The following is a 20126-nucleotide window of genomic DNA, read 5'->3' as shown; positions in this document are numbered from 1 at the left end:
TAAAAGATATTAAACAGCATAAGAACTACAAGTAAATTAGTACATGTAGTCCAATAATATTTTCTCCACCTTTTCCACGTAGTTTTTATCCGACAGAACAAAATTTCTTAAAGTTGAAACAGAAATATTAATATTTAGCCGAGTTCAAGTGAACTTTATCCGTTAAAAGATATTAAGCAGCATAAGAACTACAAGTAAATTAGTACATGTAGTCCAATAATATTTTCTCCACCTTTTCCACGTAGTTTTTATCCGACAGAACAAAATTTCTTAAAGTTGAAACAGAAATATTAATATTTAGCCGAGTTCAAGTGAACTTAATCCGTTAAAAGATGTTAAACAGCATAAGAACTACAAATAAATTGGTACATGTAGTCAATAATTATTTTTTCCACCTTTTCCACGTAGTTTTTATCCGACAGAACAAAATTTCTTAAAGTTGAAACAGAAATATTAATATTTAGCCGAGTTCAAGTGAACTTTATCCGTTAAAAGATATTAAGCAGCATAAGAACTACAAGTAAATTAGTACATGTAGTCCAATAATATTTTCTCCACCTTTTCCACGTAGTTTTTATCCGACAGAACAAAATTTCTTAAAGTTGAAACAGAAATATTAATATTTAGCCGAGTTCAAGTGAACTTTATCCGTTAAAAGATATTAAGCAGCATAAGAACTACAAGTAAATTAGTACATGTAGTCCAATAATATTTTCTCCACCTTTTCCACGTAGTTTTTATCCGACAGAACAAAATTTCTTAAAGTTGAAACAGAAATATTAATATTTAGCCGAGTTCAAGTGAACTTAATCCGTTAAGGCCAGGCTCCTCCAAAAACCGTGTTTTTTTCAAACAAATTTTATTTATATTACAAAAAATATTTATAAATCAAAGTTTTTATAAATTAAAAGACTTATAAAAGTACTACTTGAAAAAAATTTTTTTTCTTATTTTTTCAAAATGGCGGCTCCTAAAATCGCTGCCGAAACGCGTCCTTCGTGTTGGTGGGTGACAGGATAACTCAAAAACGAATCATCTGAAAGCAAAAATCAAAACGGTTTCTTAATCTGTATCACATTGGCTATGGTGTGAACTACAATAAAATATTTTCACCAAAAAAAAACAAAATGGCAGACTTTTTAAGTTTTTTACCCTTTTTTTTCACTTTTAATTGTTTATAACTTTTGTAAATAACAATGAATATTTTTGGTTGTAGTTCACACCATAGCCAATGTGATACAGATTAAGAAACCGTTTTGATTTTTGCTTTCAGATGATTCGTTTTTGAGTTATCCTGTCACCCACCAACACGAAGGAAGCGTTTCGGCAGCGATTTTAGGAGCCGCCATTTTGAAAAAATAAGAAAAAAAATTTTTTTCAAGTAGTACTTTTATAAGTCTTTTAATTTATAAAAACTTTGATTTATAAATATTTTTTGTAATATAAATAAAATTTGTTTGAAAAAAACACGGTTTTTGGAGGAGCCTGGCCTTAAAAGATGTTAAACAGCATAAGAACTACAAATAAATTGGTACATGTAGTCAATAATTATTTTTTCCACCTTTTCCACGTAGTTTTTATCCGACAGAACAAAATTTCTTAAAGTTGAAACAGAAATATTAATATTTAGCCGAGTTCAAGTGAACTTAATCCGTTAAAAGATGTTAAACAGCATAAGAACTACAAATAAATTGGTACATGTAGTCAATAATTATTTTTTCCACCTTTTCCACGTAGTTTTTATCCGACAGAACAAAATTTCTTAAAGTTGAAACAGAAATATTAATATTTAGCCGAGTTCAAGTGAACTTTATCCGTTAAAAGATATTAAGCAGCATAAGAACTACAAGTAAATTAGTACATGTACTCCAATAATATTTTCTCCACCTTTTCCACGTAGTTTTTATCCGACAGAACAAAATTTCTTAAAGTTGAAACAGAAATATTAATATTTAGCCGAGTTCAAGTGAACTTTATCCGTTAAAAGATATTAAACAGCATAAGAACTACAAATAAATTGGTACATGTAGTCAATAATTATTTTTTCCACCTTTTCCACGTAGTTTTTATCCGACAGAACAAAATTTCTTAAAGTTGAAACAGAAATATTAATATTTAGCCGAGTTCAAGTGAACTTTATCCGTTAAAAGATATTAAGCAGCATAAGAACTACAAGTAAATTAGTACATGTAGTCCAATAATATTTTCTCCACCTTTTCCACGTAGTTTTTATCCGACAGAACAAAATTTCTTAAAGTTGAAACAGAAATATTAATATTTAGCCGAGTTCAAGTGAACTTTATCCGTTAAAAGATATTAAACAGCATAAGAACTACAAATAAATTGGTACATGTAGTCAATAATTATTTTTTCCACCTTTTCCACGTAGTTTTTATCCGACAGAACAAAATTTCTTAAAGTTGAAACAGAAATATTAATATTTAGCCGAGTTCAAGTGAACTTTATCCGTTAAAAGATATTAAGCAGCATAAGAACTACAAGTAAATTAGTACATGTAGTCCAATAATATTTTCTCCACCTTTTCCACGTAGTTTTTATCCGACAGAACAAAATTTCTTAAAGTTGAAACAGAAATATTAATATTTAGCCGAGTTCAAGTGAACTTTATCCGTTAAAAGATATTAAACAGCATAAGAACTACACATAAATTGGTACATGTAGTCAATAATTATTTTTTCCACCTTTTCCACGTAGTTTTTATCCGACAGAACAAAATTTCTCTAAGTTAAAACAAAAATATTAAAATTTGTCCGAGTTCAAGTGCACTTTATCCGTTAAAAGATATTAAACAGCATAAGAACTACAAATAAATTGGTACATGTAGTCAATAATTATTTTTTCCACCTTTTCCACGTAGTTTTTATCCGACAGAACAAAATTTCTTAAAGTTGAAACAGAAATATTAATATTTAGCCGAGTTCAAGTGAACTTTATCCGTTAAAAGATATTAAGCAGCATAAGAACTACAAGTAAATTGGTACATGTAGTCAATAATTATTTTTTCCACCTTTTCCACGTAGTTTTTATCCGACAGAACAAAATTTCTTAAAGTTGAAACAGAAATATTAATATTTAGCCGAGTTCAAGTGAACTTTATCCGTTAAAAGATATTAAACAGCATAAGAACTACAAATAAATTGGTACATGTAGTCAATAATTATTTTTTCCACCTTTTCCACGTAGTTTTTATCCGACAGAACAAAATTTCTCTAAGTTAAAACAAAAATATTAAAATTTGTCCGAGTTCAAGTGCACTTTATCCGTTAAAAGATATTAAGCAGCATAAGAACTACAAGTAAATTAGTACATGTAGTCCAATAATATTTTCTCCACCTTTTCCACGTAGTTTTTATCCGACAGAACAAAATTTCTTAAAGTTGAAACAGAAATATTAATATTTAGCCGAGTTCAAGTGAACTTTATCCGTTAAAAGATATTAAACAGCATAAGAACTACAAATAAATTGGTACATGTAGTCAATAATTATTTTTTCCACCTTTTCCACGTAGTTTTTATCCGACAGAACAAAATTTCTTAAAGTTGAAACAGAAATATTAATATTTAGCCGAGTTCAAGTGAACTTTATCCGTTAAAAGATATTAAACAGCATAAGAACTACAAATAAATTGGTACATGTAGTCAATAATTATTTTTTCCACCTTTTCCACGTAGTTTTTATCCGACAGAACAAAATTTCTTAAAGTTGAAACAGAAATATTAATATTTAGCCGAGTTCAAGTGAACTTTATCCGTTAAAAGATATTAAGCAGCATAAGAACTACAAGTAAATTAGTACATGTAGTCCAATAATATTTTCTCCACCTTTCCCACGTAGTTTTTATCCGACAGAACAAAATTTCTTAAAGTTGAAACAGAAATATTTATATTTAGCCGAGTTCAAGTGAACTTTATCCGTTAAAAGATATTAAGCAGCATAAGAACTACAAGTAAATTAGTACATGTAGTCCAATAATATTTTCTCCACCTTTTCCACGTAGTTTTTATCCGACAGAACAAAATTTCTTAAAGTTGAAACAGAAATATTAATATTTAGCCGAGTTCAAGTGAACTTTATCCGTTAAAAGATATTAAACAGCATAAGAACTACAAATAAATTGGTACATGTAGTCAATAATTATTTTTTCCACCTTTTCCACGTAGTTTTTATCCGACAGAACAAAATTTCTTAAAGTTGAAACAGAAATATTAATATTTAGCCGAGTTCAAGTGAACTTTATCCGTTAAAAGATATTAAGCAGCATAAGAACTACAAGTAAATTAGTACATGTAGTCCAATAATATTTTCTCCACCTTTTCCACGTAGTTTTTATCCGACAGAACAAAATTTCTTAAAGTTGAAACAGAAATATTAATATTTAGCCGAGTTCAAGTGAACTTTATCCGTTAAAAGATATTAAGCAGCATAAGAACTACAAGTAAATTAGTACATGTAGTCCAATAATATTTTCTCCACCTTTTCCACGTAGTTTTTATCCGACAGAACAAAATTTCTTAAAGTTGAAACAGAAATGGGTCAATCCATTATATTTCGACTGAAGTGGTCGCTGACTAATTTTTAAAAATTATAATACTTTGCAGGAATGATTTTGAAGTTATCAAGATCACGAAATGAAAAGAATTTTAATAAAATTTTAATTATTTATTGCAAAATATGAATTTAAAGTATATGAGGTGCTGAAAACTGTCAATTTTTTAGCCATTAGAAAATATGCAAAAATACGTAGAATTTACCATAAAAATAAAAAAATTTTTTTGTAATTTACTAAGAATGAATAAATTTATTATTATCAATTGATATAATTATTTAAATATGTGAAATAATATATAAAATATGATTTTCAAGTTCGCCTGTCAAATAACCTAAATTTGCAAATTTTATCTATTAAATGTGAGAAAGAGAAGTCATTAAATTGAAAAAAACCTTACCAAATATAAAGTACCTGTGACTAACTTTTAGTTTTTCTTAGCACTTTTTTCCTTTTTTCTTCATAAATGTGAAATAAAAAGCAATAAAAATTGGCACTTTGCTTATTTTCACTATTTTCAAATGTAAATAACTTTCTTGGAGAAAACTGAAAAATTACAAAACTTGGGCAATATCTAATTGATCACTAACTACACACACTGAAAAAAAATTCGCTTTGGTCCCGAAGATACTTTTTGAGATAATTAAGTTTAAACTTTTCACAATTTTTATCAGGTTAATACATGTAGTTTTTTAAGGACGAAGTTAGGTTTTATTGGTTAAATATTTTTAACTAACTTCAATTTTATAAAAATCACATGCATTAACCTCATAAAAATTGTAAAAAATTTAAACTTAATTATCTCAAAAAGTATCTTCGGGACCAAAGCGAATTTTTTTTCAGTGTGTGTAGTTAGTGATCAATTAGATATTGCCCAAGTTTTGTAATTTTTCAGTTTTCTGCAAGAAAGTTATTTACATTTGAAAATAGTGAAAATAAGCAAAGTGCCAATTTTTATTGCTTTTTATTTCACATTTATGAAGAAAAAAGGAAAAAAGTGCTAAGAAAAACTAAAAGTTAGTCACAGGTACTTTATATTTGGTAAGGTTTTTTTCAATTTAATGACTTCTCTTTCTCACATTTAATAGATGAAATTTGCAAATTTAGGTTATTTGACAGGCGAACTTGAAAATCATATTTTATATATTATTTCACATATTTAAATAATTACATCAATTGATAATGATAAATTTATTCATTCTTAGTAAATTACAAAAAAAATTTTTTATTTTTATGGTAAATTCTACGTATTTTTGCATATTTTCTAATGGCTAAAAAATTGACAGTTTTCAGCACCTCATATACTTTAAATTCATATTTTGCAATAAATAATTAAAATTTTATTAAAATTCTTTTCATTTCGTGATCTTGATAACTTCAAAATCATTCCTGCAAAGTATTATAATTTTTAAAAATTAGTCAGCGACCACTTCATTCGAAATATAATGGATTGACCCAAATATTAATATTTAGCCGAGTTCAAGTGAACTTTATCCGTTAAAAGATATTAAACAGCATAAGAACTACAAATAAATTGGTACATGTAGTCAATAATTATTTTTTCCACCTTTTCCACGTAGTTTTTATCCGACAGAACAAAATTTCTTAAAGTTGAAACAGAAATATTAATATTTAGCCGAGTTCAAGTGAACTTTATCCGTTAAAAGATATTAAGCAGCATAAGAACTACAAGTAAATTAGTACATGTAGTCCAATAATATTTTCTCCACCTTTTCCACGTAGTTTTTATCCGACAGAACAAAATTTCTTAAAGTTGAAACAGAAATATTAATATTTAGCCGAGTTCAAGTGAACTTTATCCGTTAAAAGATATTAAGCAGCATAAGAACTACAAATAAATTAGTACATGTAGTCAAATAATATTTTTTTTCCACCTTTTTCACTTAGTTTTCATCAGACAGAACAGAATTTCTCAAAGTTGAAACAAATATATTAATATTTAGCCGAGTTCAACAGCCAAGCTAAACCCACGGTAAACCCACGCAACAGTCGCCGTATGTCCACGGTAGACGCACGCAACATCAACGGTATGCCCACGGAAGATCCACGCAAAAGCCGCGTTATGCCCACGGTTGATCCACGCAACAGCCACGGTATGCCCACGGTAGATCCACGCAACAACCACCGTATGCCCACGGTAGACCCACGCAACAGCCACGGTATGCCCACGGTAGATCCACGCAAAAGCCGCGGTATGCCCACGGTAGATCCACGCAACAGCCACAGTATGCCCACGGTAGATCCACGCAAAAGCCGCGGTATGCCTACGGTTGATCCACGCAACAGCCACGGTATGCCCACGGTAGATCCACGCAACAGCCACGGTATGCCCACGGTAGATCCGCCCAACCGCCACGGTATGCCCACGGTAGACCAGTTTTAGAACCAATTTTAGAACTATTTATATAAGCAGTTTTAGCACCACTTTTAGAAGCAGTTTTAGCTCCAGTTTTAGAACCATTTTTAGCACCAATTTTAGAATAATTTTTAGAAACATTTTTAGCACCAGTTTTAGAACCATTTTTATAAACAGTATTAGAATCAGTTTTGCAACTATTTTGAGCAGCAGTTTTAGCTTCAGTTTTTGAACCACTTTTAGCACCAGCTTTAGCACCAATTTTAGAACAATTTTTAGAAACATTTTTAGAAACACATTTAGAAGTATGTTTAGCACCAGTTTTAGAACCATTTTTATCAGCAGTTTTAGCACAAGTTTTAGAATTATTTTTATAAACAGTTTTAGCACCAGGTTTAGAAACATTTTTAGCACCAGTTTTAAAACTATTTTTAGCATCAGCTTTCGCACCTGGTTTAGAACCATTTTTAGAAGCAGTTTTAGCACCAATTTTAGTAATATTTTTAGCATCCACTTTAGTACCAGGTTTAGAACCATTTTTAGAAGGAGTTTTAGTACCAGTTTTAGATCCATTTGTAGAAGCAGTTTTAGAACCATTTTTAGATGCAGTTATAGCACAAGTTTTATAACCATTTTTAGCAGCAGTTACAGCACCAGTTTTATAACCATTTTTAGTAGCAGTTTTACCACCAGTTTTAGAACTATTTTTAGCACCAGTTTTAGCAGCAGTTTTAGAACCATTTTTATAAACAGTTTTAGTAATAGTTAATCTTAATCAATCTAAAATCAATCAATCTTAATCAATCTAAAAAAATCAGTTCTAAAACTGGTTCTAAAACTGTTGCTAAAAATGCTTCTGAAAACGGTTCTAAAACTTGTGCTAAAACTGCTGCTAAAAATGGTTTTAAAACTAGTGCCAAAACTGCTTCTAAAAATGGTTCTAAAACAAATTTTGCACCAGTTTTAGTATTGTTATTTGAAACAGTTTTAGCATCAGTTCAAAGTATGGGGGAAAAAATAACTTTTTTCAAAATTTCTGAACTATGGGCAAAATATGGCGAACTATGGGTGGAAAAAAATTACACAGGCATGAATTTCGCTCTTTTTCATGCTTTCGTGGCGGGGCAGAAATCGCATTTTTTGATTGATTAAGTGTAGCGGGAATAAAATGCTCGCTAGGAGCAGAAAGTAATGGCAGACAGGGAGAGAAATACAACACGAGTCTTCTTGACCGACCAATTTTTTATTCTTATTATTTGGTTTTTCTATAGTCGGGACCGAGGCGCTGCCCCTGGTTCCAGGTGATTATATTTATATTTTGCCGCGAAACTCCTACCTTTGTGGTAAAAAATATCGTGTGTGTCACGGGAAAGAAGCTTTTTTTTACTTGTGTGAAGTTTTTCGCCCGAGCCGAAGAAAAACCAATTTTCTGTCCTTGTCGCACAATATACTATTTTCTAACACACGCACCGAAAGTACACCATTACTTACCTGTGTAACGGGAGAAAAATATGTATTTTCCGACGAGTGGTAATGAAAAATAAAAAAAAAATATTTATGTTTATTGGCCCATAAAGATGATAAAAATGTTTTAAAAATTTTTTCGCTCAATTCAATAATAGAGAAATGTAAAAACTTATAGTTTTTAATTTTTTACGTAATTATTAAAATTAACAAAAATTTTGACGTTACAAAAAAAAATTTTTGCAAAAAAAAAATTGATTCTGAAATCAATCCAAAAATTGATTCCAGAATCAATTTCTTTTGTATAATTCAATAAAATTAGAGAATTCATTATTTTTCAAATTAAAAATTTGATACAAAAAATTTTTTGTCAAAAAAAAATTAGAAAAGTTTGTTGTTTGACAGTAAGCGCCAATAGATGGCAGCTTTTTTCAGACGTTTTTTTTAATGAATTTTATTATTAATTAAATTTAAAAAGATGATAAAAATGTTTTAAAAATTTTTCGCTCAATTAAATAATAGAAAAATGGAAAATCTCATAGTTTTTAATTATTTACGTAATTATTAAAATTAACAAAAATTTTGACGTTCCAAAAAAATTATTCTGAAATCAATCAAAAGATTCATTCCAGAATCAATTTTTCTTTTTTAATCTAATAAAATTAGTGATTTTATTATTTAAAAAAAAAAATCAATTTTTTTTAATAAAATTTATTAATTAATTGATGAATTTTTTTATTTATTTTTATTATTTAGTTTTAAATCATTATTTATTCAGGTGTTAGTAATTTTTTTTTAACTATAAAATGTATACAAGTTAACCCTACTTAACCTGGAATGTTTTTTTTAAATTATTTTTTCTCTACTTACCTTGAGTTAAACAAATCGAAGAAAACATTTGGTATTCCATTTTAGGTTATTTTTCTACACTCACTTCACTTTTTATTTTACATTTAATTTTTTAATTTAATAATTTTGTAAACATTTTCTGTTTACATTTTCAAATTAAAAAAAGAAAATTTCTAGTGACTTTCTCTTAAACTAACCAATCACAACATTTCTTTCAATCGGAAGTCATCCATTTGTTTTTTCACGGAATGCATTACGGATAACCAAAAAACGTAAAAAATATCTTTATTTTTATAAATTTGTAAAAATTTTTTTTTTAATTTTTAACCAAATAGTCCCTCTTAGAATTTTGTCTAGTTTTCTGTGACAAGAGGTTGTTCACATATTATAAATCACCCTGTATATATATATATATATATATATATTCTCATTATATTTCCTTTTAACAATATATAATATAAACTTTCTGTTTGAGTGATTCCTGTTAAAAGGTATATAGACTATATAAATTTGCAGAAGCTGTTTGCGTTCCTGAAGAGATGAGAGCAAAACTTATATATACGGAGATAAGAAAATACAGACAGCTTCCAGAAAGTAGTAGCGACTCTGTAAAAGTCTTCTCTATATAAAATATCAGAAAGTAAGGCTTTCATAAATCGGTTATCGATTCATCGAAGGATTAACAAGAAGAGACAAAAAGTGCAAAGGATGAAGGACGGAGGCGAGTTTAAAGGGGAAAAAAAAAGAGACTAAAAAAAAAAATATGAGCAAGAAGACGAAAGTATGGCGGCCATGATGGTTATAATAGTGTATTGCCTCAAGGAATATAAAACGAGCTGAGATATCATCGCCGCAGCCGCGAGTCGGAATAAAACTATATAAATCGGAGGAAACAATTACCTCGACTCTGGCTCGAAGATACACCTTAATGATAATAGTGGTTATATATATATGTTGCCTACAATCCTTCCTTATATTCTTGGCCCCCCCCCACCCACTCTTTAATTTTGTAGGGTTCCGTTCACGCAGTAAACCGAAACGGAACCCTTATGGTTTCACTTATGTCCGTCCACAAAATCCTGCCCCCCCCCTCTAAAATCTAGCCATTTTAACCGATTAGGCTCAAACTTATAGTACGTATTTTTGCGAGTAGATTAAAGAAAAATTATAGCGAACCCGATTGCTATTGAATTTAATATAGTTAGAGTACAAAAACTCGAAATTTCGGAAAAAAGTGTCCCCCCCTTAAATTTCACAGTTTTGGAGCTACGATGCTCATATTTGGTCACAGTTTTCCTAAAAGTATCAAATTGAGATCAAAAATTGCATCAAATCTTTGCAACGTTTTGATGCCATCTACCTTCTAAAAAGCACGGCTATATTGATTTTATCGACAAATTTTTTCTCATGCATTTTAGGTTATGTTTATAAGCTGTCACTTTTTAATTATCGAATTGCACATTGTCTTTGATTTTCTGTTATTTTCATTTTCAAATTAAATAGTGAAATGGTCTCCGCAATTGTACTATTACCAAAATATCTGAAAAAAATTCGTTTAATTTTGAGTCGATTCAATTCGGCCATGATTGATATAAATTGATTAAATTTTTTGCATAAAAAAATGAGACCGTTTCGTGTATCATTTTTAAAAATGATACACAAAACGATCTCTTTTTGATATAACTTATGTGCATCAAAACGTTGCAATAGAAAAAGATATACAACCAAGTTTACTGTGGTATACGTATTTTTGCGAGTAGATTAAAGGAAAATTATAGCGAACCCGATTGGAATTGAATTTAATATAGTTAGAGTATACAAAAACTCGAAATTTCGGAAAAAAGTGTGTCCCCCCCTTAAATTTCACAGTTTTGCACAAATTTGATAAAATTTGGTATACATACGTATTTTTGAGAGTAGATTAAAGGAAATTTATAGCGAACCAGATTGGAATTGAATTCAATATAGTTATAGTACAAAAACTCGAAATTTCTGAAAAAAGCGTGTTCCCCGCGTCTTAACTTTTAAAGTTTTGGAGCTAAGAAGCTGTAACTTGGTACACATATATATTTAATTTCACGTGGAGATTTCACGAAAAATATAGCCGCAACCCCTTTGAAATATTATATTTAAATATTCGAATTTAAATAATCGTGAACGGAACCCTATAGGTATGCGAGTATAACTCGTACTTGACCAATTTTTTTCAACTAAAAATATTTTTTTAAAAATCTAATAAAAGAAATTCTTTTATAAAAAATATTCATCAAACTAGAGGAACTATAAATTATTTTGAATAAGAGCTAATTCCACAATCTTGATAAAGTAATTTGCAATCTTTTATAGAGCGCGCGTCTTTTATATAGAAAAATTAAGATTAGTGCTGATAATTATTTAAATATATGAATAAATCATAAGTGAAAATATTATATAATCTGTCAGTAAAATTTATATAATGTTAAGTATGAATAATTTCTGATTACAATCTCGAATTTTTTTTTTTCACTATAAAAACAATTGAAATAAAGTTCGCACCATTCAGTGTAAAATCAAACAATTCCATATATATATCCATATCAATTATACTAGATAATAATATATATATCAAAATTGTGCGCGCTTTTATTTTTTATTTCCCGCGCTTCTAACTTTTATAATACAATAAAGAATGAACAAATTTTCACTATATGTATATATAATTATTATGCATTCTAAGTGAATCTAGTGTAAAGTAATGCCTATTTAATGAGGGATCATAATCAACAAGTCCTATCGTAATTACATCAAGGCATTTAGATCATCTGATCAAGGGAAATTTTAATCGCATTTTATATATATATATATTATAATATATGTAGAAAAATCTTAAATACAGAAATTATATACCGTCACATTTTTCATATACAATATAAAAGTTTCAACTTAATTCATTATTCATCATGTATAATTTTATATATAATATTATCCCTTTTTAAGAAACACATGTTCACTGAGAATATAATTTTTTTTTTTTTATCCAACAAAAGGAGTTTATATCTTATTTTTCTGGTATAAATTATTATTTATTTATATTGAAAAAAATATAAAAATACAAAAATTTTTATTTATTAAAGTCTTATTTTTTAATTAATCAATGAAAATTAAATTAAGACAAAATTATTATTTATGTAAATTTCTATATATACGAAAGTTCATAATGCAAATGGTTTAAAATTTATAAATCGCGTTCCGCATTATATATATACAAAAAGCGGTGCGGTCCATTTGTTTACCCTAAAAGTTTGCCGCGCCGCAAGAGAGTGAATTGAAGAGAGAAAAGAGAGAGAAAGAGAGAATGTTAAAAATTCCACTCGATCGCGACGTATATAATTTTTGTTAAATACTATTTTGCTGTGTAAAATTACTTGCAAAATGGAGATGTTGGGAGGGGGGAGGAAGGGAAAAAAAATGCTCGAGGTGGATTCACCTGCGAGGTATGGAAATATAATTTCAACCGAGTCCCCTGCTGTTTTCTAAGGCAGATTTCGCGTCCACCGAACGCAAAACATAAGCGATTGGATACTTCGCGAAATAGCTGAAGAAACGCGCTCTTTAGCATGCTGGAGGGCCAACCGTTAAGACAAGATGATCGTTAACTTTATGGAGGAACACTACGTGAGACGTTTTGCTCCATGGCAATTATAGATCCTTATAGAAAATACCACCATTTTTGCCACGCAAAAATTTATATCCATTTACATTCAAAAAAAAAAAATTTTGTTTTAGAAATTTTCGTTTATAACAAAAATATTAGAGAATAAATTAAAAATTTTGTGAACACAATATATATAGAGTATATTGTCTAAATTTTTTGTTTAATCAAACATTTTTTGATTGTAAAAATATTAAATTATAATTTTAAAAAAATACTTTAAAAAACATTTTTTGTGAAGTAAAAGAAAAAAGAATTAAACGATGAAGATTTTTATTGAAGATGCGAATATATAGCGGTTCATATATACTTGAGTGAAACAACTTCCTGGCAGTTTGCGAATAGTGTCTGAAAGGCCGGTTTCCGATTTTTGCATCGGTTTGCATGATTTTGATTGGAGTGATTGAAGGGAAAAAAAGGGGTGTGGCATTAAAGGAGGTCCATGATTGGGGGGACATTAGCGTAATGAGTGGCGTGCTATAAAGGGGTAAACGTGGTAGCCGCGCGTAAGTACACCTCTATTGCGTGATTAGAGTTCTCCGCGATATCGTGAGCCCGTTTGCTGGAAACCCTATTACCAATGTTAATTTCCAACTGAAAAACCCATCTAAAGCACCGATTTGATAAAACTGCGAAAATACCACAGATGGACTTAAGTATTCCTCGTCTAATTTTCATGTATATACAAAAGAAGAAGAAGAAGAAGAAAAGAAGAAGAGAGAAAAAAAAGAAATAATTCATCCCTATATCTTCTCTAGTTACATTTGGGGGTGTACACCTACGTTTTCTAAATAGTTAGAACGCTAAGTGCATCAGACACGAACCTTCGTGTTCAATACTTATAAGACATATATAGCATATCCAAGTCCATTCGGGTTTAACGATTTGGGAGAAAGGATCTTGATTGTTTAAGCAAAAAAAAAGAGAGGAAAAAAAACACCAAACGATTGGAAATTATCCTTCTAGGCAGAAATTCACTTGGATTTATGAAAAAAATGAATTCTAACAAAGTAAGCAACGGTAACTAGCAACTTCGAATAACCTGTTTGGTATATACTGTTTGGTTGATAATTAAATTCATATTAGAAATGGTAACAAGTGGTAACAGATGATTGAGTACCATTTTAATACCATACATACATTTATTAGTACTATTTTTACATTGGTAGCACTAAGGGAATTATTAATTTAGCCTTGGTACCAGCTGGTACCACACATCTTAAACTATTTTCAGAACAACCAATGTTTTGAACCACAATGAAAAAATCTTTCGTTATTACTGCCATATAATTCTTGCTGTTTCTGTCATATCGTATAACTGAATTAACATATGGAACTGTTACTGCCATACAGTTTGGGTAATCCAACCAAACGAATAGTACTTCCAAAGAACAAGATCTCTGAATTGGTACCAGGTGGTACTACATCAGATACCATTTCAAAAACATGGTACCAAACATTTTAAACTATTTTAATTATTGATACCAAAGATAAAAGTAAGTTTTTAGTCTTGCTACCAAGTGATACCACAACTAAAACTATTTTCTGAACAACCAATATGTTTTGAACTATTTTTAACATTGGTACCATAGACAAGAAATGGTTTTTAACCTTAATACCAGGTAGTACCACATCTAAAACTATTTTCAGAACATGGTGCCAATGTTTAAAAGCATTTTTAACATTGGTACCATTGACAAAAATTGGTTTTTAGCCTTGGTACCAGGTGGTACCACATCAGATACCATTTCAAAAACATGATACCAAACATTTTAAACTATTTTAATTATTGATACCAAAGATAAAAATAAGATTTTAGCCTTGCTAAAGTAAGTAAGTTTTTAGTCTTTCTACCAAGTGGTACCACAACTAAAACTATTTTCTGAACAACCAATATGTTTTGAACTATTTTTAACATTGGTACCATCGACAAGAAATGGGTTTTAACCTTGATACCAGGTGGTACCACACACGGAGAAAAAAGATTTCTTTTATAAAGTAACTTTTACTACTTTCAGAGTAAAACTGGACCAACTCGAAGTTTCTGCGCATCTCTGGCAATTTTTACTCCAAAAATAGTAAAATTTACTCTAGAAATAGTAAAACTTATTACGGAAACAGTAAAATTTACTACAGAAATAATAAATTTTACTATTTTTGGAGTAAAAATTGCCAGAGATGCGCAGCAACTTCGAGTTGGTCCAGTTTTACTCTGAAAGTAGTAAAAATTACTTTTTCTTTTTCTCCGTGCATCTAAAACTATTTTCAGAACATGGTGCCAATGTTTAAAAGCATTTTTAACATTGGTACCATCGACAGAAATTGGTTTTTAGCCTTGGTACCAGGTGGTACCACATCAGATACCATTTCAAAAACATGATACCAATCATTTTAAACTATTTTAATTATTGATACCAAAGATAAAAATAAGATTTTCGCCTTGCTACTAGGTGGAACCACAACTAAAACTATTTTCAGAACAACCAATGTTTTGAACAATTTTTAACATTGGTATACCATCAACAAAAATTACTTTCTAGCCTATTTCAAGAATATGGTACCAATGTTTTAAACAATTCTTATTATTAATACAATGGTCGCAAAAATACCGATTTCAAATCTGTTTTGATAGCAATTTCAAATTGCCTTTTATTAATCATATTAACTAATTTAAAGTTTAATTTAAATAATTTCATTTGTGTAAAATACAGTTCCTATTTCTAATATGTATACCATGATAATATTTCTTTTTGTTAATGGTAGCAATTGCTAAAACGCATTTTATTCACGTACCGATTGGCCCATAAAAAAACAGTTCTCAGCAATTGGCATCATTGACAGTGTATTATTTCAAATTGCTACCAATACCAATAAAATATATATTGTTAGAAATTGGCAGCAATTTCAAATACCGTTTCCTAGTTATCAATATCGTTTTAAATTCTTGATATTTGAAGAAGAAGGAATTAATTTGCTAGAAATTAATTTTCATCGTTAATAATTGCTAAAATAGGTATTTTATTACTGAACCAAAATTGCCATAGGAATTTTCTATTATTAAAAACAATTGTCAACCCCCTTTTAAAACAATAATTTTAATAAAAAATTGTCTAACTGTTTTTGCATTTTGCCGCCGTGCACAAAGATTTGAAAAACTATATCGCAACTTTTGATCGGATAATTGGATAAGTGTATGATCAATTTAGAAAGTATGGAGCTCGCGCGCAAGTGAAGGGAACGTATATATATATATATATATATATGTAAAGGCGTTATGGTTTAGGTAAAAGGTTTTTAACTTCTTTGGTCAAGAAACATTACGTATTCAGTGGCCAGCGCCATTTTACTTCGACCATTTTTGCCGATCAAATCTTAATTGTTGGCTGGCGGCTGTCTATGGAGGCGTGACTAACCGTTGGTTCAACGTTCAGCCACGCGATATATATACACGCGAAAGCATTTGGCTTTCTTCTTTTGCCTCTCCTCGCTCCCTATATATATATACAAATTCGATATGCAGCTTCATCTTTTTCTTTAAGCCAACAGGTTGAGATCAGGTTTTTCCTTTAGCTTGCAAAACAGCGCTCCGTTACCGGTTCGCAAAATTGCCAAAGCCTCCTATGCAAATTAACCTGATCTGCGCGCATCCATTTGCAATATATATATACTCTCTTCAAAATGTTCACATTCTTCAGGTTCGAAATATTATTTTTCTATACTTATCTCAAAAACGAAAGTGAAGCTAATTTTTTTTTTTCTCAAGAAAGGATATTGTATACAAAAACAGAATAGGATAAATTTCTATATATACCAAACGGAAAAAAGAAAACTAGAATAATCTAATTTTTGAGAAATGACACACTCGAGTGGAAAAAATGAAGTGAAGCAAAGATATTATCAATTAGGAGTAGATAAATAAAGCGTTTTATTGAAACAGGTACTACACATCAGAAATCTGCCAGCCTCCTTTTCTTAATGACATGTATTACTCTGATTGGCAACAATTGGTAACAATTGACGGGCGGAACCCCGCTTGAAGGTTCTGCTGCCTTGCCCGCGTTGTTTACGACCAGAACTTTGAAATGTTACACCTTAATTGCCTTGCTACATGCTCGAGGAATTATCAAGGCTTTCTTGCTTCCGTACGTGGTCGCAAACCGCGCGCTTATACACTATAAGGAGACGACGACTCTCCATTTGCCATTTAAAGAATCGGACTGTTCAAGTCACGTTTTTGCACATTTGTTTTAAAACCTTTCTTTTCTAATTACATGTAATTTTCCACTCATCTTGAACAACAACAACAAAAAATGGCGTTAACGATATATCCCTCCATTGCCAACTGCTCATTTTATTATTGTGTTAACCATCCTCTTTTTGTAATCAACAAAATTACCATCTCTCTCTCTATCATCATCACTTTTATATTCAAATTGTCGGGAATTTATTTTCAATTTTATATATAATAATATATGTAACTCGTTAATGCAAATATTTTCAAAACAATATGGAAAGAAGAAGAACGAAAAAATAATTGTAATAAATTTTTTTATAGCATTTCAAATAATGTTTCACTACAATAATTCCAAACAATGGTAATTTCAAAAAATACTAATGTTTTATAATAATAATCATTTTTATTATAAAAACAAAAAATTAAAACAATTTCTAATATTTTTCAAATAAAAATAGAAAATTATTTCACGCACGAAAGTTTCAGTATATATATAAAATCCAACGAAGGATAAGAAAGGAGAATTTTTATATATTTTCTTTAATTCGAGTGACGCAGATAAATTGATTTTTTCATCGCCCACTGACACAGTAACATTGAAAAGAAAATGTCGTTATTCCATTGTACGATAAAGCCACAAACAACTTTCACAGAATGTCAAATGACAAATGTAGAGCATCATGAATTTTAATTGGTTGATTCTATGATCCATTATCATAGAATCTTACAATTGAAATAATAATCCAAGACGGAAGTGGAATTTCAAAAAAGTTTATAAAATAAAAAAAAACGGAGAAAAATATAAAAGAAGACACAAGAGAATTTTTCAAGTCAGTCTTTCATTTTGAATCTATTCGTGTACATCTTTCTGTTTGTTGATCTCAAATTTTTTTTCAAAAAATTAAATAAAAATGCCTAGTAAAATAATTGTAATTTTTATTTTTATTTCCATCAGCAGTGCATGTTTAATAACAAATTGTCCTCGTGGTGGAAAAAGAAATTACGAAGATTCTTCAATTGAAAGTGAAAATGTAGGTATATAATAATTTTTATTTTTATTCATAAATTTTAGAGCAATTAAAATAATATTAGAAAAAAAATTTTTATTTCTTTTTGCTCTATAAAAATATTGACATGTTTATTTCAAGCAAATAAAAATATATTTGTCTCAGAGATTTTTTTTTATTTGTTTTAAATAAATTATTTATTTAGCACAAATATTTATTTGGCTCTGAGATAAATATATTTATCTTATATATATGAATTCAAAAAAAATCTTTCAATAAAAAAAAAAAGAATTAAAATTCAATAATATTCTTTCTACACAGAATTCATTGGCAAAAAATTCAGATCAACAGACAATACACACTTGGGACAGATTTCGGCAGAATTTAAAAAATCGAATTCCAATAAAAACTTCAAAAGAACTTGAACTTCTATTATTATTCAATGTTTGTAAAATGTTACCACAAAGGGAAGATTATAAAATTTGTTCCTCTCAATTACTCAAGTAACATTCCAGAATTATATATAAAGTATAGAAGAAAGAAAAATTAATGAAAAAAAAAAAAAAAATTCCTTCATTGTAGAAACCAAATAAAATATTAAAACAAACAGAAAATAATTCCTAAATTTTCCTTTCCGTAAATTCATTTTTATTTTCAAAAACGAATTTGAAAATTTATTTATTTATTTGTATATTATAAAATTTGTATATTGACAATTAAAATTCGAATAGTTATGAAATCGAATCAGCTAGCATTGTTTTTGAAAAAAGAATAAAATTAGAATAAGAGATGATGAACTTATATATATGAGGGCACTTGAGAAAGGAATTCTCCGCATTCACTTCAAGCCGCAGTCGCATTAATCCCTATTAGGAATGCTCTAATCTAAATATGGTTATGCATGCGCATTTGGAATTGTGTATTGGATGTGAAAATGCAAACTTGCAGACGCAAAGTTATCCATGCATATATGTATACATATATATGCGAACTTCGAAGCCAAAGGGGCTTTAAAGAGTTGAACCGGTATGTGAACGTTCTTGTATAATAATCACTCGAGAGTCGCCAGGAAACAAGGAAAAAAAAAATATATATATATATATATACAATATTCCTAAGGGGTTAGAGACTCTCCTCAAGGGGGCTGAGCATTTGCAGTTTATGAGCGAGTAATATACCCGATGGACCTTGTATAAGCATCCGTGTTGCTGGGGAAACTATTACGACATCGTTAAATTGATTCTGTGATAAAATTCGATTTAAAAATCACTTTTTCCCATTTTCCTATTCCTTTAAGAGAAAACACTGCTAAACATTATATATAGAAATTAATATCTACAGGTATTAATGCAAAAAATTTTAACTATTTCTAAATAAAAAAAAAAATTTAATTCTTAATTTAACAGAAAAAAATATTTTTTTGACTATAAAAAAATTATTGGTTTGAAATTCATAGAAAGGAAATTTTATTTTAAAGAAAGTATAGCCCATTAACAATAACCTCTACTCAAACTAAAAAGTTTTTAACAAATAAAATTAATTTTATCAAATTTTGAAAGATTTCAATATTTTCAAAATAATTTTGCGCAAAGATTTATTTTTTAAATATAATAATTATTTCAATTTTTATATTTTTTGTTTAAAATTTTGATAATTTTTACATTGAAAATAAAAATTTATTTGATTCAAATAATCGATGACTATTATCAAATAAATCTTTAGTTGAAATAAATAATTTTTATTTGAATTAAATAAACTATGTATAAAAATAATTTCTGTATTTTGAAACAAAATACCTACTATACTTAATTGACTCAAATAAAAAATATTTCGTTCAAGTAAATATTTATTTGATAATAAAGTATAAACAATTATTTGAATCAAATAAATTTTTTTATATCCAATTTTTACAATAATCATTTTGCTTTTTGAATGA

General features: G+C 29.0%; 2 protein-coding genes across 2 annotated transcripts; one reads left to right on the top strand and one right to left on the bottom strand.

The window, feature by feature from the left end:
• Positions 1-947: 947 nt before the first annotated feature.
• On the bottom strand, positions 948-14298 carry LOC127283042 (uncharacterized). The gene is made up of 3 exons (XM_051307695.1): positions 14111-14298; positions 7096-7715; positions 948-1036 (listed from the first exon to the last, which is right to left on the bottom strand). Exons 1-3 carry the CDS (start codon positions 14296-14298, stop codon positions 948-950), a joined length of 897 nt encoding a protein of 298 aa, XP_051163652.1.
• Positions 14299-18017: 3719 nt separating this feature from the next.
• On the top strand, positions 18018-18859 carry LOC127283074 (uncharacterized). Its single transcript, XM_051307739.1, has 2 exons — positions 18018-18214; positions 18512-18859. The coding sequence occupies exons 1-2, from the start codon at positions 18095-18097 to the stop codon at positions 18695-18697; spliced, it is 306 nt and encodes a 101-aa protein (XP_051163696.1). The 5' UTR covers positions 18018-18094; the 3' UTR covers positions 18698-18859.
• Positions 18860-20126: the final 1267 nt, after the last annotated feature.

Source organism: Leptopilina boulardi, unplaced genomic scaffold (genome assembly GCF_019393585.1).
Source record: "Leptopilina boulardi isolate dan_hultmark-lab unplaced genomic scaffold, ZJU_Lbou_2.1 LbouV2_305, whole genome shotgun sequence".
NCBI lineage: Eukaryota > Metazoa > Arthropoda > Insecta > Hymenoptera > Figitidae > Leptopilina > Leptopilina boulardi.
The sequence above is the reverse complement of the archived record's forward strand: the minus strand, read 5'-3'. Positions and strand labels throughout refer to the sequence as shown.

What these genes read in the sequence shown, in the direction of transcription:
- LOC127283042 (XM_051307695.1), bottom strand. Translation starts at nt 14,298, where the DNA reads ATGGCAGTAACAGTTCCATATGTTAATTCAGTTATACGATATGACAGA. An exon ending in ATTCCCTTAGTGCTACCAAT is followed by an intron (nt 7,716 to 14,110) that starts GTAAAAATAGTA and finishes AGATTGATTAAG; the next exon opens with ATTAACTATTACTAAAACTG. An exon ending in TAAAAATGGTTCTAAAACTG is followed by an intron (nt 1,037 to 7,095) that starts GTGCTAAAAATG and finishes TTTTGCTTTCAG; the next exon opens with ATGATTCGTTTTTGAGTTAT.
- LOC127283074 (XM_051307739.1), top strand. Translation starts at nt 18,095, where the DNA reads ATGCCTAGTAAAATAATTGTAATTTTTATTTTTATTTCCATCAGCAGT. An exon ending in CTTCAATTGAAAGTGAAAAT is followed by an intron (nt 18,215 to 18,511) that starts GTAGGTATATAA and finishes CTTTCTACACAG; the next exon opens with AATTCATTGGCAAAAAATTC.